This window comes from Pelodiscus sinensis, chromosome 5, assembly GCF_049634645.1.
Source record: "Pelodiscus sinensis isolate JC-2024 chromosome 5, ASM4963464v1, whole genome shotgun sequence".
NCBI lineage: Eukaryota > Metazoa > Chordata > Testudines > Trionychidae > Pelodiscus > Pelodiscus sinensis.
In genome coordinates, this window is record NC_134715.1 from 2,296,940 (window position 1) to 2,321,893 (window position 24,954).

General features: G+C 47.3%; 1 protein-coding gene and 1 long non-coding RNA gene across 4 annotated transcripts in view; one reads left to right on the top strand and one right to left on the bottom strand.

Moving 5' to 3' along the window:
* ADGRL3 (adhesion G protein-coupled receptor L3) overlaps positions 1-19,334 on the top strand; it is a 635,479-nt gene extending 616,145 nt beyond the window's left edge. The window contains exon 24 of one of the 2 annotated variants that reach the window (XM_075929232.1): positions 16,115-19,334. In XM_075929232.1, coding sequence (XP_075785347.1) covers positions 16,115-16,182 — 68 coding nt within the window. In that variant the 3' untranslated portion in view covers positions 16,183-19,334. Of the gene's footprint in view, positions 1-16,111 lie in introns of both variants that reach the window. The other variant, XM_075929231.1, reaches the window with a different exon arrangement.
* LOC112546581 (uncharacterized) overlaps positions 1-24,954 on the bottom strand; it is a 337,205-nt gene that overhangs the window by 106,366 nt on the left and 205,885 nt on the right. The window lies entirely within an intron of this gene.

Genomic DNA, 24,954 nt, shown 5'->3' on the forward strand with positions numbered 1-24,954 from the left:
GGCTATGGTCACACCCCCTCGTCCTGCAGCCAGGAAGGGGCAGAGGTATATTCTTGTCTACACCGGACCTATGCCGCTGGGCAAAGATAGCTGTCCACAGATAGCTGTATTAACTGGCTTTCAGCACTCCAAAGCCGGGGGGGCTGGGCACCAGGATCTGTCCCTAAATAATGTATCTTGCAGCTGCTTAAGTAAGAATTGTGCGGCTACATAACGTTACTGGGAAGTGAACTGCACCTCCAGTTTGAATGGGGCACCTTAACAGAGCAGCCACACCGAGTTTTGTGCCTCGTGAGCAGAACAGCAAACACAACACAGAATGGCTTGCAGTCTTCCACAAGCAACCAGAACAAAAAGATCCCTTACTTTCCTAAAGACCTGGCTTCGGAGACCCTCAGAGCACACCAGGCTGAACAGCGATCCTCCATGACAACGGGGGCAATCTCCTATTTATTTTTAGCCATTTAACCTTGGTTAATGACCCTCGTAGGGTTCCTTCTATGTTTTGTTGGTCTCCAAGGTGCCACAGGACGCCTCATTCTTGTAGGGTTGAAATGTTCTATTCATACACACAGAAGGGTCGGGCAGTCTCTAATTTGAACCCCTCGTGGCAAAGAAATTGGAATCAGATAAAAATCGGTACTCAACAAAACAAGAGAAGACGATTTCCTCTGCATTATGGTTTTAAGTCTTTGAAGTGGAGATTAGCGGGGGCGTAATTTACGATAGTTCTGTGAAAACTGCAAGCTGTTGACCATTCATGATGGGGAACCACACTCAGGTCAATGTACTGTGAGAGCAGTTGGTCTGGGATCAAAAGATCTAGCGCGTTGCCTACTCCAGCGGTAGGCAGGGAGCAGGCGCCCGAGCTGGTGTGACAGCCTCATGCCACTGAAGTCAGTGGAAGTCACATTTGCTCACACTAGCTGGTTGTGTATTTCAAAACTGCTCCATTGCAAATATTTGGTGCAAATGTGAAGCTTTCTGCGTGCACGGCGGGCCTTCTGATACAGTAAGGACTATGCCTGTGGCTATCCCTGTGACTTAGCCCAGAGATTGGAATCAGAGAAGTGCTGTAAAATGGCTCTGTGTAATCGTGAGTCGTACGGAAAAGGGTAAAAAAAAAGTCACAAAGCAACTGCTAACATGCTCAGGAAAGGTGCTCTTTAATGCTATGTCTAGACTATGTTCTATTTTCAAAAGAGGATATGCATATTCCGTGGGAATCTGCAAATCTTCTTCCGATCTCACTTTCGAAAGCAGATCTTTTGAAAGTGAAAGCAGTCTTGGGGGTGGGGGAGTTGGGGAAAAAAAGCTTCTCTTCCTTAAAAAATGAGGTTTACACGGTTTTTCGAAAAAGGGTTTTTTCCTGGAAAAACCATGTCCAGACTACTTTCACTTTCAAAGATCCGTTTTCAAAAGTGAGATCGGAAGAAGATATTCAAATTCCCACGGAATTTGCATATCCTCTTTCAAAAATAGAACATAGTTTAGACATACCCTAAGCTGTCAGACACAGGCATCACACCATGGTTATGACTTTTTATTTGTAAGCTAAGGAAAATCTGGAAGGACAGGAAAAAAATAAAAGAGAAGGCTGGCAAAGGCCTCTCCCTTGGCCCTCCTCTTTTCTTACCTCTCACCAACACCAGCTACGGAGCTGAAAACAGTGTTTGTTTCCCTGCATGGTTTGTCATCGTTCATTTGGTTCTTCTTTCCAGTAGAGCCAGATGGAGCAGCACACTTTTATAGCCTCTCTTGCCTTCACCCTCATTGTACACCAGGGAGTAGACAGCCAGCTAGAAGCCAAACCCAAGCAAGAATAGGACCGAAGTGTGGAATAATGCATGCAAGGCGCACAACTCAGAAGATGTTACACAGAGTATAGGGAGAAAGCAGCTTATTGTGATTTTGGTGATGGTTGGCTATCAGGGCAGGTTCAAACACATCTGGGACCTCTTCCAAAACCATTCACTTGTTCCCAGAGCTCCCTCCTCTCTGCCCTGGATTGCTCTGCCGTGCCAGCTCGGGGGTGACGGGGAGAGAATAGTGAAGGGTGTGTGTTTCTGGGGAGTAGACATTGGGTGACACTGACCTGTTAGAAAGAGAATGACAGCTGGTGCCGCAGACACGTGATCCCCAGAGGGTTTGAGTTACAAACCCAGAAGCCTTACAATGCAGCATTAACTGTTATGCTAGCATTTCAGCCTCTTCCAGCTGTGCCAAGGCCACCCAATGTGGCACCCCGAATCGTACCGGTGTCTGAAAAGAGCCAGGCGCCCTCTGCGGTTTCTTCCCCCCCAGGAGGAGCAATAAGCAGTCTGATGTGCATTCAACACAACACGAAGCCGGTGTCTGCGTTGTTATGAACATTCTGAGAAGTCGCAGGAATTCTGAGGTTGGAAAATGCTGCATAGTAGCCATGGAGTAATAAAGAGGAATACGCACTGCACAGGACACACTGACTGAAGTTCAGAAAAAAGAAACCAGCAAGCTACCACTGAGGATGAAGAAATTGGAAGGAATTTTGCTTCTACCTTCTGGTTGGTTCATCAGACACAACTAATAATCATTTTCAGTAGTCAGTAGGCCACATAGAATAATTTACATATATAATCTGATTGGTTCACATTACTCCCATTATCGCTGGTCTTTGGTCAAGCAAACAATTGGCTCTTACTCACTTGCCAAACAAAGGTTCTTTAATCGAGAATCACAATTTCCTGCTTAACTGTAACAAAAGTATATCTTGGGACTCTCCACAACTGGAGAAAACTGGAAGGAAAAAGCAGCTATAAAGTTTGTTTGGCAAGTTGTAAGAACATATGGATGAGCAACAAAACAGCATGTATCGTATATGATGTTTATGTTCTATTTAACATGGCAACAGTGTGACAAGCCAAGTTAGTTTTAATTTGGAAATCTTCTGTTTCCAACTGGAATAGCTATCACAGGTGCTGGCTATGTAGCAATTATATGATTCATGTACACGTGTCAGCTGGTGACATGCTTACCCCCACAACAGGCCAACAAAATTGCAGTTTGCTTGGGTTTCTTTTCCTCTGTGTATATTCTTTTTCCGTCTCTCTTCCTTAAATGCTCTGTACAATCACATGTAAAACATCCAAGCGCAAACCTCAATTAAAAACATTCCATAAAGATGAAGCAGCAGGACAGTGACGTTACTATCAGCTAGAAGCCAAGGATTGCTATTTTGATGATTTTTTTTTTAAAGAAAGCTCACGCATCCCCCATTGTGTTCAATTGATATGCACACTAACGCGTAGGGGAATGTAAATCTGAATAGGCCCATTCAAATTGCTGAGGTGCAGATCTGGCTGTCAACATACTTGTTGAGAGCCGAATCAGTAGTTAAAAAGGATGTTATCCCCACAAGAAGATCATCTCCCTTTGCTTTGATGGGTTGGCCCTCCTACAAATAAGCTGGCCCTGGGAAACAATGGAAGAGATGGGATTTTTGTCCTTGTGCTGTCCGGTATTTGTGCCGTCTCTGTGTGGTAACACTAGCTTTCTCCCTGGCTGTGTGCAGCAGGGGTAATGTAGTATTATATGGAGGTCTGTGACTGTGAGGAAAGCTACGGAATGCCAAGAAAGTAACATTATTTTGACCTTCACATCTCTAGATGACCAGTTGTCATAGCATGCCAGCTGTAATCAACCGCATGTTACTGTACAACTCTGGAAAGGTTATTACCAACAGCAGGATGTGTCATGGGTAAACTATGGCTGTAATAACGCCGTCTCCAGTCACTTACCTCCGAGGCATCTACTTCAGCGTTTAATTTGGATCCCAATAGCAGAAAATCTAAATGGCTGCTTCCAAATGCAGCAAGACGGTAACACGCTCTGAAGGCCTCGTATAATAGTTACAATTAAGATCTCACCTACTTCGATGGCTCTGAAACATCTTTGCCTTCGCCAACCTTGTGGGGAGAGTATCAAGAGAGAACCACCCGACCATTAATCAATCCAACAAAAGACTGATGGAAGTTTTGACCAAATCATCTACACAACAACAACAAGAAGCCTGGTACATCAATTAAAATCCTCCCCCTTTCTAGTAGTGGGGGAGGGGCGAGGGATGAGTCCTTTGGCTATAGCTGATTCCTGCTGTGCTTATTTTTGTCTGGCTTGAATGTGCCAAGAACATTGATGCCGGTACCTTCAGTTTCGCATCCATTTCAGTCACCTGCCAGAGCCAGCTCTAAAGAAGCACACATACGCTCAGGGGCTGGTCTGAGAAAACTAACAAGATTAAATAAAACAGGGTGGGATAAATACTCCAACACCCGACAATCCACAACCTCTGCTGCAGAAGAACAGAGGCCCAGCCGTTTCTGTTGAACTCCATGCACATGAGTTCTTTGCGAGGGAGGAAAGTCAATGACCAGGGCTCGGTGAATTATTTTCAGCAAATAGTGCGTTGGCTGGAAAATGTATTTTCCTGGCTACTGAAACTCCTCATGAATTGTGTGAATTAAGTTAAGTGAATACTTTCAGCCAAAAACATGATGCTTGTAAGTCAATGTCATTCATTTTGACCATACGTCAAGATACCAGATTGCCTTTGATAAAAAAAGCTAGCTAAATTTCCAGACAAACACAGATGGTTTTATAAGTCCAAATGTGAAGCAACCCGCCCGGAAAAACATGTTTTGGGGTTAAAGATTTTTTGTTTGTTTCAGTACAAATAAAATGTTTTTATTTTTGTTTTTTCCATTTTAGTGAGAAACCTCCCCCCCCCCCAAAAAAAACAAATTTCATTTAGAATTTTGAAATTTTTTCCAAATATTTTGGTCCTGCCCCACCCAAACCAAAATGCAATCGTCAGCTCAGCCCTGACCGTGCTATTTGTTCCACATGTTGGATGCTCTAACAACAACAAAGTGGGCCATGAAATCTGAGATGAACTTGATACAACAAATGTTCGTCTTCCCTCCTCCCCCACAGAAAAGGGTGCCCCGCTCTCGCAGGGAATGCAGCCCCAAAGGTCCATTTTGGGCAGCAATGTGCTTCTAAGAAAGCAGCAAAACAACCTGTTAGCTCTTTGCTTTCAGTTTCCAACCTCCATTGTGAAAATTATTATGGGGCTGCCCCTGCCAACAGGTATTGCCACCCAGGGGGTTGAGAGAGATGGTATTCCCAGATGGGCAGACTGGAAAATAATTGCGCACATGCACCTCTGTGCTGTGGAAACTCTGTTAGTCATTTTAAAAGTCAGCATTTTATGAAACATGCAACTCAAATGAAGCAGAGTGACCACAGTGAATTCGTAGTCGAATTGGCAGTTTTTTTTACCTAAGAATCCTCAGAAGAACACAAGAACAGCCAGACTGGGTCAGACCAAAGGTCCCTCCAGCCAGTGTCCTGTCTGTCGACAGTGGCCAATACCAGATGTCCCAGGAGGGAACACAACAGGGAATCCTCACGTGATCCCTCCTCTGTCACCCACTTCCAGACAAACAGAGGCTAGGGACACCATTCCTACCCAGCCTGGCTAAGAGCCATTGATGGACCTAACCTCCAGGAATCTATCTAGCTCTTTTTTGACCCCTGTTAAAGTCCTGGCCTTCACCGCATCCTTTGGCAAGGAGTTCCACAGGTTGACTGTGCACTGAGTGAAGAAAAACTTCCATTTGTTAATCATTTTATACACGTGCTTAAAACCTTTCCCTCTGAGCACCAAACACTTTACATGAGGAATTCAGCATCCCCTCAGGAAACGGAGGCCCTGAAGGTTGTGACAAAGTGTGGCAACGGCACAACCAGGAGCTCTGTGCCCTCCTGGCCTAGATGGATGTAACCTCCTTGTTAGCTTTACTGATAATGGATCAGTTAGATCTGATGTTCAAGAGACCAGCACTATGGTTGAAAACAGTGAGAATTTTTCCCCGTGTCCAGACAGACCTATGATGTACTCTGCTTGCTCTAATGGGCCTCTCTTGGAGCCCAAGAACTAATCAGGAATACGTCTGTCCCATTGTGCTACAGACTGATGAAAAGTGTGTCCTTCACCAGCTCCCAGAAGACAGTGTTAACTTTCTCCAATTGTCTCTTTGTAGGTTGGTAATATCCACCCCTGAACATGGACAGAGATCCAGCCAATACTCAGCAGGGCTGTACACGACAAGACTAGTTGAGTGGTTTAACCATGTGGCATTAATTCCCTAGACAGTTTATTGGGGTTCAGCTGCCTGACCTCTCTTCTCCCCTCTGTATCTGTGCATTTCATCACTCCATCATCTTTGGCCTTACTGCCTCTTCTTTTCTGCAGGACAGACTAGTCCCTGGCTATGCAAACCCACGGCAACTTCCTGTATTCCTAATATGCAGTACAAGTGTGCCTACGGAACTGGTCTGAAGCTTACCAAATGAAATTCTTATAAGGACAATGGTAGAGCGGTTCCACGTAAGTTAATTAGCGAAGCCTGCATGCCGAATAGCTTTAGATTCACATACTGAATATCTAATCTCCAAGCTTTTTTGTATCCGTATTGAAAGCTAGCTACCTAATCTGTGTCCCTGAGAGAATGCCTTGAGGAACTATATCAAATGTCACAGAATGATGTATTATGCCCACTGCATTTCCTTTATCCTTTCATCTGGCTAGCCAAGCTCAGAAGAATAATTCAGGTTAATTCACACTGGCTAGTTATTAGCAAGCCCGTTCCATCAGTTATGTCACCTTCTGTTTCTGTAGATGCTGACGACGAGATGTCTGTAGTAAGCATCCAATGAAACAGCACAGAATTCAATAGACTCACTTGCATCTGTGGGTGTTGGAGAAGACTCTGGAAATGTTCCGAGTATGGGTGCTAACCAGACATCAGGGCAGTTCATTCGTTCTATGCATCCGCTCAAAAAATCTCCAGGCTTTCCCTTTTCCAGCCTTTTGGGGGCCTCATCTCTCCCCAGGGAAAGTCACTGTTTCTGCTTTCCTTCTGCTGGGCCTCTGGCATGCTGTGCTGAATTGCACTGGGTGCCTGAGGAGTGGAACATCTTCCAGTAGTTCATCTTGAGCCTATTTACTGCCTCGTAACCTCGGCTTCCTCATTAACTATGATTGCATTAAGCTGTGAGTTACTCTTATGCATACGTGAAGTCTGCAGCAAAGTAGCTATGAGCCATTTCATCTGTCACCCTGACATCTGTTGTTTGCTCTTCGTGCCTGGGAAATCCACAACCTAAATTTTGTTTAGTCATCTCCACAGCCTCTGCTGTGCCCGCAGGCTTCCTCCTTCTCTTTCTCTGCCTTTGCTCTTACCTCCTCCTGTCTCCTTGCACATCCTCTTCTTTCCCCTGGTCACTTCCCTTTTGTCCCACGGCACCGAGTCTTTCTTTTTGCTCTAAATACAGTAGACTTCTGATAATCCGGAACCTATGGGACCTAGGTGGTGCCGGATTATCAGATATGCCGGACTATCAGGAGATACTATAAGCTGGTTATATATATACTGTATACATTATATACTGTATATAAAGTGTTCTTAACCCTTTTTATTGTACATACTGTAGACAGTATACTGTAATGTTTTCGTTTTTTTAAGTCTTTTTTACCATTTTTGCTCAGTTCAGCTGCTGCCGCTGTTACCTTGTGACTCATTTTTTGCCAAAGCTCACTCACTAGGCTCTTGCCATTTTGATGCCGGACTATCAGGAGTGCCGGACTATTGGATGCCGGACTATTGGAGTTTTACTGTCATTTGAAACTGTCTGCTTTGCTAATTGCTCTTGCAATTGGCTGGGTGTGGAAATGAAACAGCCTGGCCTATAAATTCCCTCACATCCCCCACAGATGGCTAAGTCCAGTTAATACATCAGTTCAGTATGGCTAAAGATGACTCAGTGGCCTGTTAGAACCCTTCTGTCTGACTTTCTGAGAGCAGGCTTCTAATTAAAACAGGCTAAAAATAACTCTCTGTATTGATCTCCTATCAAATGGAGAATCACTAGATCAATTCTTACCCTGATGCTTGCAGGTGGAAGGAATTATGGATTCTCTAAAGCAGTGTTTCCAACCTCTCCTCAGTGCTAGAGATGTTTTGTTTAGTGCACATCAGCGAAAGGGCCGCAGCATTTTAGGAACCCAAAATAAGGTTCTCTGCCCAGCCACTCAGTCAGCTGTACTTTGGGAATTTGCCTTTGATGTTTTCATCCGACCTCTCTGTGTGTAGATCACAATCTCGACAAATACTTTTTTCTGAAAGGTTGCTCCAGAACGCTGCTTGTAAGCCTTCCCCCCAGAATTATAGTACTCCGCCTCTAAAAACCAGAGAAAGCAAAGCCGGCCGCTGCCTCAGGCAAAGAGCACAAATCAGTCCACCTTGGTTTTGCCTGGTTCTATTCCAGACTGCCTCTGAACGTACCGACCAGGAAACCTTGTTCCTAAAGCGATAACTTGCAATTCCAACACAACCCTCCACACACCCTGGTGGGTTACAAGTCTTCCTGACATGCAGCTTCTCAGGGTTCCAATTGCCTCCGTCAGGTTTTAGACAATACCTCTATTCTCTTTAAAAACAAACTCGTTTATTTTCACCCTTTCTGGGTCTTAGCTGATATATTACAGGGTTGTCCATTTTACTTGCTTGAGTTATCAAAGAATTGTGGCACTTCCTTTCTCATGTTCCTTCCCTCTCCTGTATTTAATCGTAGGTCTAGCTTATTCTTTTAGCATCAATGCTGCCTTTACTGCCATTGCTCTTCCTTTCTGCCTCTGTAGACTCAGAGATTGATGGCAAAAAGGCACTGCTGCCCTACACGGGATCTTAACCTAAGCCCTTTGAAATGCTGGCCATGGAGACTGCGTATCTATGGCGAGGGTCATGTGTGCACAGTCCCAAGAATTAAAAATGAATAAATGAAATCAGGCAGGAAAAACAGTCGCCTGTCAGTGAAACGCATGTAAATCTAGAATGACTCCACTAAGCTCATGGGCGTTCCTTTGGATTTGTGTGATTAAAAACCCCACGGACACTAAAAAAACAAACAAACCGGGAAGTCAAGTCAGCACTAACTGAACGTTCATCTGTTGAAGTGACAAGAGACTCCAGGTAAGTGGTATTTTGGTTTGATCCTATGGGCTAAGGAGGCCACGCCCCTTTAGCCCGACTGGGCATGCTCCAGCTGGAAACCAGGTATAAAAGGGAACAGCTCAGCTCAGCTGGGGGCTGACCACCAAGGAGACAGGGTGTATGTTGCAGACTCTAGCCCAGGAGCTGCTGAAGACCTAGGCTGAGACCTGGGCAGATATCCTGGTACCTGCAGACCTCCAAAAGAAGTTGGCGCCCTGGTAGCGGCACAGGCCAAAGCACACGGAGGTGCCTGCATCTCTACGTTGGGAGACACGGTAGGAAGCGGCCCAGAGGCACTTGACAGTGGACCCGTTGTAGAACCAGGTATCAATCCCCACGGACTCAGTGGGAAGCATACTTGCCCCTGACAGGGCCATGGGCTAGGACCCAGTGAAATAGGGCCCCCCCACTGTGGCTGTCACTAGCTATGGGGGGAGGCCTGCCCCCCAAACCAGCCAGTAGGACAGACACCACCCCAGAAAGAGGGCAGCCACCGGGCCACACAACCTTGAGGAAAAGAGCAGCCATTTTTGACTTGCCATTGAGCCACACAGCCCCGTTGACTCCGGCCCCTAGGCTACACCATCCTGAGACAAAAGGGTGATTGCTCAGACTTAGTTGTGGACCTAGAGAAACCCTGCCTCCCTCCCCCCCCCCCCCCAACACACACACAAAGGGACAGGGCACGCTTGCCATGCAACAGACCTCAACAAGTCTTCGCTTTTACTACACAGTGTAATGTGTAGGTCATAGGACGGACCTGCCGAGCACAAGGATTTCAAGTCTGCCTGCGTGCTTATATTTAATCGTCGCAAGCTTGGACATCAACATCAGCATCCCCAAAGGGTTGACCCACCTGGTCTTGTGAGGGACCAGTTCGGCAGCAAAAAAAAAAAGCCACTTAATAATCGCTGATTTCACGACCAACCCAGCATTTCAACACGAAGACATGGATCAATCTCATTAGCTGGAACAGCCAGGATATTTTTATTCGATTTCACTCAGAAGGGGGTAAAAGTAAAGCCCTAGTACAGATTCAGCCTCTTAGGTCTTGGACTCCCTTCTCTGGCAACGTCTGTGGTCTGGCAGGGCCGGAGATGGCCATGGATCCCCCAGGGCCAGGACAGAGACAGGGCCGGAGATGGCCATGGAAAATCTCTTATTCAGGACAGGTCAGGTCCCAAGGGTGCCGGACCAGGGAGGCTGAGCCTGTAGCTTACAATTAAAATAAGGTCCAGCCTATTCTAGCATTATCAGAAGCTTGTGACTTCCCACGCCACTTGATCATTCTGTTCCAGTCACAACTGTGTTCAGTGAAAGGACAGAGTTCACCACCTAGGGTTTCATGCCAAGCATTCCCGGAGCTCAAATCAGCCCCGTTTCCAGGGTTGTAGCGCAAACGTCAGTCATTGAGCAGGACAGGGAGTCATTCTGATGCCACTGAAGGTCGTTAGCATTTCAAATTCTGAAGCAAGTATGTTTCCAAGGCTGCATAATAGCATGGAAAAAAAATAATTAAAGCCAGTGGGACTCCGAGTGGTCTTCAGCAAACCTCTCTTCCATGGAAGATGAGACGGTAGCAAACTCACACGGGTTCTTTGCCGAAATCCCTGCCTCGTTAGTGTGCCTCGTGATAATGTCAGCTGCCAGTGTGGTGATGCATCGCTGCGATTCCTATATTTACACAAAGGGTCACTCGATAAGCAGCTGTTGCTGCCAGCTGGAGACCATGTGGCATGCTAAACCACTGCCACTTTTTGCACCCAGGCATTTTAGCTGATAACTGGCCTTGCCGAGCACGGCACAAAACAACCTGCAGTGTGAAGGGAAGGAGGAATAAATGAGAAAATGCCCCCCACTGTGGAAAAAAAAAGACATCTCGGGAATGCCTGTGCATGCCATGCAGCTAAATGGGGAGCCTGCCTCCACACGCAGTCACGCAGGGACATCGACTTTCCAAAAAGTCAAGGGGATACCCTATCGTCTCCTAGAGCTCCGGGTTAGCCAGCACCTAGAGGCTGGGCAGTTTGCTTTTTGAAACACATCTCTTGCCTGGTTCTGTCCTTGTGCTCCAGAGGAGGTGAGATGAGCTACGGAGGTTTTCTGCCACGGAGATCTCTGAGGAGACTTCCGGGAAGGCTAAGAGAGGGGGGAAGGAAAGGGAAGTCCAGCCTTTCCCCAAAGCCTGGGGATGCTCCAAAATCTGGCTGGGTCTTGGGGGCTCTGGCAGACCCAGGGATATAGAGGGTCTTGTGCCTCTCACCTCAACATCAGCACCTTGCTAGTGAGGAAGTCATCTGAGACTCTCTCTCAAAGTACCACTAGCCCAGCCCGGGGTGACTGGTGAGGGCAGACGTGGGAGGGGGGCGGGTACTGACCATGTCATCTCCTCGCTTGACCCTCAGGATTGGTCCTCCATCCTATAACTGCGGTCTGCATTTGTTGTAATTCAGGTCTAGATTTTATAATTAACCATAGGGAAACACTTGCTCTGAATCAGTGACCTGTTCTCATTATTTTCCACTCTCCAATTTGTGTCCCCCTGGGGAAGTTTTCCTCCAGGTTATTAAATGAAAAGCTAGCTAGTATGTGGTCAGGACCTGAGTCCTGCAGAAGATCATTGAAAATGCACCTGCTTGAGGACGATACCCCATAAACAATGTTACGTAGCCAGCTTTTAGTCCTTTGCCATGCATGCCATGTTGTTACTTTTATAGCTTTCTTGTTTTCTTAACGAAACATCAGGCAGTACCAAGTCAAATGTCTTATGGACATTTGTTGGGGTGACATTAGCACCTTTATCAACCAAACTTGTAATATTATCATTAATAAAGCATGAAACTAACTTGATCTCTTTATCACATCCCATATAAGCCACTCCATTATCTTGTCCAGAACTGATGTCAAACAGGCCTATAATCATTTGGGTCAAGCCTTTTACCCAGTATAAGCTTTCTTCCAGGCTTATGGAAATCCAAGACTTGTTGAAAATCATCATTCGTGGTCCAGCAAACTCCCCAGCTAGCTCTTTTAAAACTCTTGGATGCAAGTTATCCACACTTGCTGATATAAAAATAACTGAGTCTAGTGGCTGCTTAATGAGCGAATATCTGCTATTGGGCCAACTTCTGCTAGTGAAAGAGAAACACTTTTGAGTTACACAGAGCTCTTCTTTCAGTCTGCAAAGGTATTTAGTAAGTCACCGACTATGTGCTAGCCACTTACACTAAACAATCTCTTCCAGCTAAGAGACCAAAGTGAAGTAGCCCATTAACACCTCTGCAATCATAGGCCAAAAGAGGAATGGGGTTACTGGTTGAGAGACTGTTGTTTAAAAAAAAAAAAAACCACAACAACAACCCGTAAATCCAGTGCCATTATTAAGATCATGAAATTTCTACCTTTGCGAGACATTAAAAATTATCTCCCAGGCTTGCCCCGAGAAAGTGTTTGTGCAGGTTTCCTTTGAGGAGAGGGCCTGAGAGGTCAGATCTGAGGTAAGTGATTGTTTTTTGAAAACACAGAGGAGATGGGGTGTTTTTGTCTTCTATTAATCTCTGTGCACTCGAATGACATCATACAGAGAACTGTCTGGTTCATCCACGCAGGAGTGACTGTCACATGTAGTGTGCTGGGTAAGGCACACCAAATGTTGTTCTGGGCATGTGTACAATGCATGGCCCTTGAAAGCTGGGTTGTGGAGGGGAAAGGGTGCAGATCATTATACCCGAGATACGTCCTCAGGCTTCATATCCATTGTTCTGGCGGAGTCTAGTGCTCCTTTTAGTTGATGTATCTGGGTTTGTAGGGGCCTGCTTCTGATATGTGTTTGGTGAGGCTGGGGGCTGGAAAAGATTTCTTTCAGGATGGTGTCCCCGTTGATGTTGGTTGTAATTGTTAAATGATCCCCTGTATGGGATGGTAAGGTGACAACCAGAGTTATGCAGTTGGAACTTGGTTTTCCCGCGCCGCTCTTCCCCACGCCCCCGTATTGAGGTAGGTTCTCTCAGGGTATTTGGGTGGCCAAGTCCACGAGGCAATTATTTTTCTGGAGGAGTATCCTTGTTTGGTGAAGGGGGCATTTAAGGTTACACTCTGGATTTTCTCCTCAGAGCATTTTCTGTGCTAGCTGAGTGCCTGGCGGTAGAGACCAGATTTCCTAGTTTGTCTGGGGTGGTTACTGGATCTGTGAAGATAAATGGGGTGATCTGTGGGTTTCTTGTCTAGAACTGTCTGTGGGGTTCCATGGTTGTATCGGAATATGATGTCTAGGGAATTGATGCTGGCGTGGGAATGTTTTAGAGAGCGTTGGATGGATGGGTGGTGACTGTTGGAGTTGAGGTGGAAATCTGTACTGAAATGTAGATCATCTGTTCAGAGCACGACAATATCATCAGTGTACCTCTGGTACATTATTGGTGTTACGGTGCATTTGTCCAGAAATGCTTCCTTGAGATGGCCAACAAATGGATTGGTAGAGTGGGAAGCCATACTAGTACCCATGGCTATTTTGATGGTTTGGAAAAAAATGTTTGTCGTTGAATACAGATCTGATGTGCTGAGGATAAAATGGATGAGTCTGGTGACATGTTTGGATTAGATATCTGAGTATTGTCCATCGTTTTGTTGATATTTGCCGTAGGCTGCAGTGCTGCCTTTGTGAGGGATGTTGATACGTAGGGAGGTGATATTCAAGATGGCAAGGATGGTGATCTGTGAGAGATTGCTAACATTGCGTAGTTTCTGGAAGAAGTTGGATGTCTCCTGGAGAAAACTGGCCCTTTAATTGGTGAGCAGTTTTTAAAGATGATTTCCACAAGCCCTGATATTCCTTCAGTTACAAGTCTTAAATTCCTGGGTGAATTGTCGCGTGTGGTCGTCTTTGTACAGGTGGCATCAAAGAGTTGTTTGGCTTTTCCTGACATAGTCATCACAGTTGAAAGCTACCATGTCCCGCTCCTTTGTTTATTGCTTGGATCAGTCTCTGCAGTTTGATTTCAGGGAGCTGTCTTCCTGGTGGCAAGGAGATAGTGATGGATGTGACATTTGTTAACGATTTCACAGTAAATTATTTTCTTGAAATCATGCTTTGGGAACCTTACATTGATTGCTTCATTCACTGTGGGTTAGCCAGTCAGATGATTCTTTTTTTATTTTGTGACTTTCAGTAAGGACGTGGTAAGCGTGGATGGGGTTGTCACGGCCATGAAAGAATTCTTTGAGGCAGTGGAGAGAAGAATTCCTCAGCTCTCCACAACTCAGCACACCATCACCTTCTGTGGCAAGGGCGAAGTTCTATCCCTTGGAGAGTACAGACCATTCTGCTCCAGTTAGGGGCAGTCTTGATAAATTCATGATGTTGGTGTGTCAGGTAGTATCCATGAGGTGGGACCTGGTGCCATGGTTTTTCCTGATGGTGGCGTGTCATGGACTGTACAGTTGTTGTGGTTGGTTCTGCTTTTTATTTTACTCTGTCAGACAGCTGTCTTCAGGTTTTTAGAATAATTGTTTTGAATTTCTTGTACCATCACTGGGAAGGGTTCTTAATATTTTTCTTTCCAGCATGGAGGTTTGTGAAGATTTCTTGTTTGAGGTGATCCCTTCTGGACCTTCTGGTAGCTACTGCTTCATGTCCACCTGAAATTCTTTCTGCTAACTTTCTTTCTATTCCCCAAGTAAGCTATTTGCATGCTTTTTCCCACCTGGCCAAAATGAGGAAGCCATGGAGTGATGTAGGTCATATTATGTGGTATTTCCTATTTGGCGATAGACAGCATAAGACAGGTCCTCTGGCCGTGTGAAGAACTTCAGTTAACCAATGTAAGCCTTAACAATGCCTCCATGACAATCTAATTCTACCTGCCCTGGCTTTGCCTTTCCTAATCTCTCCTTCAATGCCATGTTATTCATAACAAAACCTGCACCTATCACCTTGCCACTTAGACAACATGATTCCCTGGTTCCCAACCTGCATCTATTTTTTAAAAAAAGATGCTTTCCTCTCAAGGTTGCAGTTATTATAGAAACAGCTGTAAAATGCAGCACTTAGAGAAAAGTCTGTGAAGCACCCTTCAGTTAATATCCGATATCAACACACATCTGTTTATTTTGCAATGATTTATACACAAGGCCTATTTATAATAAAACTTGCTTTAACCAACACCAGATTAGAAGTCCGTGGTGTGTGATACCCTTGCTGGGAAGTGTCCGTAGTAAAATAAATAGAGGTTATAGTATAGCCTGTTTATCCCGTGAGACATTATAGGGGTTCCCCAATGGAGAAGAAAGCTAGAGCTCCAATGAATGTAGCCAAGGCACAAGTTATTGTGTCGATTCAAATCAACGTCTGGATGCTGGATGCTGACTCTGTGTGCCAGGGAAATGTCATGTATGCACAAGGCCAATGCCCCCTCTTTGCCTCCCTGGCTGTCTCACTTAATTTGAATTTCTCTGCATTACTGGGGCATCTGGGGCGCTCCTGTTCTCAGCTTGTTGGACGTAACAGTTTAGTTTCCTGCCAACTGCAATGCTTTGGTCTTATTGTAGTCGTTGGGATTGGCATGGAGGTGGCCTGTGATGTACAGGTCAGCCTGGATCATCTGGTGATCCCCTCTGGCTTTAATCTCTATGACTGTGTGACATGAGGCTCCCCGGGGCAAACTTCTTCGTACAGAGACCAATGTAACCCACGCGCCTGTCCTGGCTTTACAGCGGGTCGCTTTAGTAATACCGGGGGCGGGGGGGACTTTGGACAGAAAAGAGCAGAATCTGGCAGCCCTGTGCGTAGGCAACGGTAAGCAACATTTCTCATGGGCCTCATGCAGGCCGCAGGTTGCCCACCGCTGCCTTAGACGTTATCGGTGCTCCCAACCAGCCATTCTTTTGCTGGCCAAGGTTCACGGGAGCTGCCTTGCGGGCCGTTATTTTTTAAAAAGGAGCTATTCCATTTCTGCAAAGGTTGAAAGTGCTGTTGGTTTCATTGAGTTTGGTTTACTTTCTCTGGTCTTGTTTTCTAGCAGAGAGTGGAAGAACCCCAAACCAGGAGTCACTCTTTAGAAGAGTCCCGATGGAGGACAGTGTCATCTAGCAACAGGAAGTACCCAAGGATCCCCAGGTTCTGTGCCTGGTATCAGGGCTTAACTGGTAATGGAGGAGGTACCGGGGCTCACGCAATTTTTATTTTTTACTTTCGTGACTGACACAGCAAGCCCAGAGGTGCCGGGACTATGAACGGCCAAGTCCTGGCAGAAAAAAAGCGCTGCTTGACTGGCTTTCTCAGCATGTACTTCTCTGTTCCTCAGTTTACCCATCTCGAAAGGAGCTAGTGAATCTCAGCTCACAGGAGGTGTGAAGCAAAGCAGTAGGGGACCTTGGACTCTCTACAGAGCTCTGCTGAGAAGGATTTTTAGAAAGGCTTTGTTGCGTGAGATACACAATATGGCACGCCGCTGGACAGCTATTGTTTTTAGTGGTGGCTAATGGATTTTCAAGTGTGGCCAGAGATTTTGTGAGGCCGGAGATTTGGGTGCCCAATTTGAGAGAGAGTCAAATGGGCTTCATGTGCAGAAACATTCACCTCTGAAAGTTATGGCTCGGTAAGGAGTCCTTCGCTGTGCACAATAAACCCTGGGGTATGCGCAGGGTCACTGGTCGCTCTTGTACATACTGGCCAGCATGTAACAGAGCTAATAAAGGGTGGAAAGAGAGATACCTTATCATGCCAAAATGAGCTAAGCTGTCAGCACAGTGCAGCAAAGTGTTATTGTCCCTTGTAAATAGAAAACATTTCACAGCAACTTCTCTGACAGCTCAGTAAACAAAGCACTTCTGAGTGAAAGCTGATTTGATTTCCTGTCCCTCTGTAAATACAGCTGGTTTCTTTCTTTGTTTGGTTTTTTAAAGTGAGCCTTATTCTCTGGAGGACAGTGATTACAGCCTTTTAGCAGAAACTTTTTTCCTTTGGTGGAAAAAAATGCAGATTCAGTCACAGGGAGCCAATCATTCTGTTACTTTTCAAAACTGCCAATGAACTGAAAAATCTGTTGGTTACCCTCTTCTAGCCCTGATGTCTCATTCCATAGTGTTGTACAACACACCCAGGCCTCCAGTGATTATCCATGACTCTGCAGCAGCATTATTTGGCAACAGGGGCTTTCTCGGACTCAAAGTCCAGAGAAGCACCAAGTAGCCGCACAGCGCGTATATGAACCTGCAGCAGTTACCATGAGGGAGCCTGATTAGACATACGGCCACTGGCAGTTAATTCTACTGACACTTCTCCATTGCTGGCTACGACTGGCTTTCTGGGGGCGGATTCTTAGGTGATGTGCTAGCTGTGCTAGTGACACTGGGGGTTGTCTGGGCGTAGCTACATCCCTCACGGGCGTGGGTGTATTTTTCACACCCTTCAGCGATGCAGAGTTACTGCTGAAAGTTTTCAGTGTAGAACCACTCTTAGCTAGTATAAATAGTTAGGCCAGTTGCTCAGAGGATGTAAATCGGCCTATTATGTTCCTACAGCCAAGGCAGAATGTAAAGTCTTAAAGCTGTCTAGTTTTGTGTGTGTGTGTGTGTGAGAGAGAGAGAGAGAGAGAACTCATGTTTGGAGGGGTTTTAGAACTTGAGAGCCCAATGCCCTGTGTGTGAGAGAGAGAAGGGAGTCTTGCGGGGGAGAAAATAGGACTATGCCTTACACTTACCCCTCTCTCTATGGGAATACAGAACAGAACACACAGGTGAGGCTGTGGAATCAGGTGTATAATCAGCATAAGTTTGGAATGATTTCCTCTTGAGTAATAGGGCAAAGTCATGAGCACAGGGAAGCCAAAAGTTCACTGGGCCAGGTAGGAGGGTGGCGCCATCCTGCCAGAAGGGGCAGGACTGAGCTAGCCACACCTCACCAGCCGTTCAGCACGGCCCAGCGCTGTTCCAGACTATGCTACCAGAGTCCTACGCAACATGCTCCAATTTAAAGGGCTCAGTAGCAGTGACGGCCGGGAGCCCCAGTTGCTCCCCCCGGTGGGGCCTGCATAAGCGATTACTAACAAAGGAAATCTTTGCTTCACACCACAGCATCATATCTACAGAGCCATTTTGAATGATTTTGTTGTTGTTAAATATATGGCTTAAGGCCTCGGGCCTGCAAACATGGCACATTCTTAACGGAGTATAGGTTGCATTCAGGCATAAATGTTTGCAGGACTACGGCCACCCAGCATTAATTAACATTTTCTTTTGAATTATTCTTTCCTAATTAAAGTCAGGCTCATTGACTGCGAGTCCCACTGCACAGACGCCTGCAGAAGAAGAAAATTAAATTATCCAGAATAACTTTTCCTATACAATGAAAATTGCTCAGTCTGGAATCTCCGAATAAGCACCAAACATATGCTATGAGCCCCCTGGAAAATCAGAAGCTCCTCTTTCCAGGGGTATGGAGTTGCCACTTCTAGCGCTGATGAGCCATGAGATATGGCCCCTGATGAACGTTGGTTCTGTGTAACTTTTGGGGTGGCAACAGAGGGAAACCTTTCTCTGACAGCTTGATTAACTGGTCGTGGCCGCTGTCTAATGGTTCTCAGACATTTGGACCACTAGATGGCAATGCCCAAAGTGACAAAATGTGGAGCCATTTATCATTTCTCCAAGTGTCTGGCCTGTTTCCTAACCAATCTCAGCTGAAACTATTCTAACAGTCAAATTTCCACACATCCACTTAGAAAAATCAGACTCCTCTAGAAAAGGTTTCCTGTTACCCAAAAGGAAGTTTTTCTTCCTGCAGGGCACAGTCAACCTGTGGAACTCCTTGCCAGAGGGTGTTGTGAAGACCAGGACTTTAACAGGGTTCAAAAAAGAGCTAGATACATTCCTGGAGGACAAGTCCATCAATGGCTATTAGAGGCTAGGGACACCTTCCCTGCCCATTGTGGCAGTTTGCCAGAGACTGGAAATGGGTAACAGGAGATGGATCACATGATGATTCCCTGGTCTGTTCACTCCCTCTGGGGCACCTGGCATTGGCCACTGTCGGCAGACAGGACACTGGGCTAGATCAGCGTTTCCCAAACTATGGGCCGTGGCCCGATACCGGGCCACAGGAAAAAAAAATGGGCCTCAGCATCCCTGCCAGGAGGAGAGCAGAGCGGGGCGGGCTGGGAGGAGGTGGGGAGGAACCGGCCGCCGGGAAGCAGTCCTGGGGGTAGCAGGGCTGTCCCGGTGGAGATCCAGGCAGACGAGCGGCCGGCCAAAGCAGGGCTGGGAGCGGCGGGGCTGTCCCACAGAGATCTGGGCGGGCAGCGAACGCAGGGCTGGGGGTGTGGGGCTGTCCTGTGGAGATCCAGGCATGTGGGTGGGTGGGCGGGCGGGTGGCAGAAGCAGGGTTGGGGGTAGCGGGGCTGTCCGGTGGCGGAGATTGGAGAGGGCAGGCGGTGGAGCCAGGGCTGCACGGGGGGAAGGGGAGCTGGCTCGGGGAGATCAGGAGGAGGAGGACGGGAGAACCAGCTGCTGGAAGTAGGGCTGGACAGGGGCAGCGGGGCTGGTGGGGCAGCGGGGCTGACTGGGGGAGATTGGTGGGTGCTGGGGGGAACCGGCTGCTGGAAGCAGGGCTGGACGGGGGCAGCGGGGCTGGACTGGGGAGATCGGGAAGAGAAAGGGGGGGGAGAGGGACTGACCTGGGCACATGCAGACCCTGGCAGATGAGTGAGTCTGGGCAGGGATTCCATTTTGCCCCCTCCCCCCCCCCCCCATACCCTCCCTGGAGTGGTTGCGAACTGCCTGGCAGGTAGACACACTCAGCCAGCGTGAGCACATCTACCGGCCAGGCAGCTAAGGACGAATACACCTAATTATAATAAAAGGTACCTCATTAGAAAATACCAGGCATTTTATGTGTCTGGTAATTTCTCAGTTTCTGTCCCAGACAAAACCTTCAAATACGGGACTGTCCAGGACAAAACTGGACACCTGGCAACCCTCCCCTTCCTTGCACCCTCCCTCTTAGCCAGACACCCTACCCCCAGTCTGCTCCTGCTCCCGCCTCCTGGAGTACTCATGTGGCGCCGGGTGCCCCAAGCCCTGGCCCAGGCTGGGTAGAGGATGCAGCCGGGTGAAAAACTGAAAATTTATGCATTTTTCATTCTTTTTTGTGTGTGTGTTTATATTTTTGGGCTGCAAGAGACAGTACTGAAAAAAACCCAGGTTCCAACTAAAGTAAAAAGTTTGGGAAACCCTGGTCTAGCCAGCTTTCTATCCATCTTACAGTCCATTTATCCAATCCATATTCCCTTAACGTGCTGGCAAGAATATTGTGGGTGACTGTATCAAAAGCTTTGCTAACGCTGGCACTGGGGGCTTTGGGAGGACCAGAAACAACATTTTTGAATATTCATCATTTGGTTATTGAATATGCAAATGAATGTTACCGGTCCTCCAAAAGCTCGTGAATGGATTTACTGGTCCCCGTGTCTAAAAGTTTGGGAACCCCTGGGCTAGATGGACCTTTGGTTTGACCCAGTATGGCTGTTCTGATGTTCTTAGGTACCAGCAGGACATCCCTGCCTCCCCCCTAAAATGACTTGGCAACACTGGCCCGCAGGTCAATTCTCAGGCCCAAGTTTTGCAATTTTTTCCCCATACATCTCACCGGGACGGGACGGCTCCTGGGGCTGTGTGATTACATGCACACCTCAGCTTTAATTAGGGGGAGGAGAAAGAGCGCCTAGTCCTCCTGGTTGTGCAGGACAGGTTTTTTAAAAGAATGCCTCCAATGATACCCAAAAGGCTCAGAAATCAGGTGACCAATACAACAGCCCCAAACTGGTTATTTTTTGTAATCTTAGGAGTTTTGCTGGTCTGACTCATGATTTTGGATTGATGACGTTGGCAACAGTGAACACTGTACACAGGAATGAATCAGTCATGTGCCAGTGATAGGTTTAAGCTCCACTCTGATGAAATATCAGGATATAAATGGGAGGCCCTGTTTTTCATTGCAATGCACAGTATTTGTGCCTCTCCCTGCAATGTCCCATCACGTGGAACCTTGTACATGATTGAAACAAACTCTGATTGTTGTGTCCACAGGAGTTACTAAGTTATTCCCTATAATGCTCTTCTTTAGTCCTGAAGAATTGGCTGCATGGCAGCTGAGGGTGCCTGCTTTAAAGCAAAACTCCAAGGACTCCTGCCAAAATGTGTAAGTCCTCTCCAGCGCATGTGTATGTGTGTTGAATATGCGGCGCACACAGATTACATGACTGGGTGGCGGGTGATTTTGGCACTCATTTGGGGAGACCTGCATCATTCACGCAGGGCTTCTACTCTCACAAAGTATGGAAACATCGTGTGTGTAAGTAAGTAAGTAAAAGTTTCGCTCCCAGAAAGGCCTACAACAAACAGTGGGAATTATTGACGTAGTTAGGCTGCAGGACTTGCTTGTGTTCTTGGTTCCTGTGGGCACCAGAATCCGCTCATGTGGATCTGACTCTAAGGCTGAAGTCTCCACTTCAGATCTGTTCTCACCCCTCTTTGTTCCCCCTGCTTCCTGTGCCCAGTGTAGCGATAGTTTTACTCAAGCAGATATTATTCCACTTGAAAATGGACTGATGACTGCACCAAGGCCTCGGAACAGCCTTCAGCCCATCCAGACACCCCGCCAACACTGAACAGATCCAAAATTTTAATTGGCAAAAGGCTCTGGATCCCATTAGCAAATCCCTCAGCCATCCAGTCCCCCCAGGCAGAATTCTTATTTAATCCAGCTCAAAGTCAATAGTGATTTACGTTTCTCTTACTTAAAGCATTGCAACTGAACTTTCGTACTCCTTAGGCCTGGAGTGAATCGTGATACATTGTAATTACTGTACGCCGACTGATGCAATGCTCTGAAACGCGATCACCGAGACCATTAATAAAATGTAAATTATATAAAAACTTGGTATTGCCTGAAATTAATAAGGCACCAGCATTTCCCCTACATGCCTGCTCATTACAGACCTGCCTATGAGTTCTCTATTAAAGTGAGTTATTCAAACTATTTGTATCATTGTGTTCAGTGTCACGGTCTATGCTGTATGTTTATATCCCAGTTAGATGCGCTGCATGAGCATTTTCTTAATCCGTTATTTCTTTCAGGCATTGATTTTAGTGGCATTGTTGTAATGCTCACACGACAAAAGAGAACAGATTGACTGCACGGTATGGATTAGTTTACTTACTACTTTTAGGGTAGGTAGATTTATCGTGCTCTGTAATAATATAATTCATTGTTGGATTATTTACAAAAGACTGACTTGGCCAAATACCAATCACGCTATTTTATTTACATATACATGTTTTACTTAATCAGGCATCAGTTTTTGTCTACACAGATTTGCCAGTGAACAGAAATGATAGTAAGTGGGAACATGTTTCTTCTCTTTAAAAACTTGTAAACTTTATAGCAAAATTCAAGATGTCCAAATTGTAGATGACTGGTATGCTATTATAATGGAGACAATAGCTGGTGGCAGAAATATATAATACTTAGCTAGAGATGAACAAGATAGGATAAGAAAACCTAGCCTGGCTTCTGCAGCAGAGAATCCCAGTCATTATAATTCCCCATGACACTATCACAATACACAGGCTCATATACAGGTGGGGTTCCAGATGTCCGGTTTTGAATCGGACAGTCCTGTATTTGAGGGTTCTGTCCAGGAAACAAATTGAGAAAATACCGGACATAGAAAATATCCAGTATTTTCTAATTAGGTGAGTTTTATTATTATTAGGAGTATCCGTACGTAGTTGCGAACTGCCTGGCTGGTCAACACGCTCACGCTGCAAGAGTGTGTCACCAGCCAGGCAGCACGCAACTGGGTGGGGCCGTGGGCAGGGCAGGATGGTATCCCCAGGGCCAGACTTGCTCATGCTTCGCCGGGACTGTGCGCAGGATGGGCAGCACCCAGGTCAGTCCTGCCCCCTGCTGGCCGATTCTCTCCCCCTGCTTCCGCATCCTGGCCAGCCCTGCTTCCCACTGGCTGGTTTCTATCCTTCCCCCTGCCCCTCCTCCCAGCCAGCCCTTCTCCCCTCCTGGCCGGTTTTCCACCCCCACGCCCCATCTGAGATCAAGTGTATCTGGTATTTTTTGAAGCCACCTGGGAACCCTAAGAGGGCAGACAGCACGTGGGAGCTAGATGGGTTTGTCCAGACAGCAAAGAAAAGTCATCTCGCGGAGTCCTAAGCCTGAGGACCAGCCTGATCCCAGACGTCTACACAGCAGTGACCTGGCCTGAGTCGGCTGGCATAGGCCGGGCCAGCCCCGGATGACACGCTGCTGTGTAGACACACCCCAAGAGGCCTGGCGAGAAGAGGAGGCCGAGGAGATGAGAGTTGTCCCAGAGAGGAGATGTGTCCTGGGAGAGGCCGGCTGACAGCAGGGCAGCAAGGGTTTTGCTAGAGGAGGAGCAGCCACGGAGGGAAATACCAGCTGGCTCTAAGCCAGAGCCAGGAAGAGTGGACGGAAGGGGCGGAACGGAGGGAGGGAGCTGCAGGCGAGCTGGGTCCCACCGGTGCCGTGGCAGGCTCCGAGCCGAGCGCGTGTACCCGCTGGGAAGGGTGGGGCCGTGCCACACGCTGAAGGGCTGGGGTGGCTGTCCCAGGGGGTAGCCAGCCCCTGACTCAAAAGGTGCAAGGCAGAAGCAACAAGGCTGCAGAGCAGGCCGGGCATGCTGCAAGAGTTCCTGTGGGAGAAGCACCCGGACCACGCTGAGGAGAAGGACCAACCGTGGAGGGTGAGCTGGAGGAGGAGCAGGAGCACCTGCCGGCCCAGCTCCGGTGGCAGAAGACATCTGTCCCCACAAGGGGGACGGTCTCAAGCGGGGGGTGCTGGGCCGACACCAACCCCTTCAGCTCCTGTGGGTGCTGCACAGCCGAAGAGGCCACGTACCCCACTGGCAAGATGGGTGAGAGAGGGAGAACACCAGGCTTAGCTGGCGGGGAAGCCCCGCTGGGCAGGGGCTGTCTGGTGATTCTAAAGCGGCAGCAAGAAGCCGGTCAGGGCGGAGTGGAGTGGAATGGCTGGGTTGTGGACGCTGAGCCTCGCTAAGGCCTATTAGGCTGCTGGCTGGCTGAGCCTTGGGCTGACAGGCTAGGCAGAACGAGGTGGGAAAGGTGCCAAATGAAATGGAAAGCAGGCTGCCCAAGGAGCCAAGGGAAAGACAGGAAGCGAAGACAAGAAAAGGGCGGATTCTTTGGAACGAGAAGGACTAGCACAGAGGAGGGCAGGAAATGGGCACAATTACATCACTGCCAAATCCCCAGGAAAGGGCAAGCCTAGGAGATCTCAGCCCCCTGAACACGGCAGCAGGGATCCCGCCAGATCTGGAGCTAGAGTAGGAGCAAAGTAACTACCTGGCAGCGACTTGTTAGTCAGGGATCTAGCAACAGAGAACAGAGAAGTGGCTTGGGACAACACTGCTAGGCAAGCTAAAGAGAAGGTGTGAGTAGCCCAAAGCCTCACAGAAATAAGAGGAGCCGGGTATATAGTGCACCCATGGGAAGGAAGCAGTAGTTATCACCTAATTTTCATCTATTCCCTAAGAGACTATTTAGCAACCCCCCACCAGCTGTGCTGGTCACATCTAAGGGAAGAATTGTACCAGACCCAGTAACTTCAGCGTATTAGATAGCCTGGACGAAGGCCAATATATATTCCTCCTCCTGAGAGATGATACAGGTGCCAAAGAGCTGGCTGTGAGGCAAATCATTGACAAGGGAAAACACGGTGCAATAAGGGTGGTGTTGGATAATTGTGAGGAAGGGACAAAACAAAAACGTGGCAATTGTGGAAGAAAACATTTCAAACACTAGTGCAGGCCCT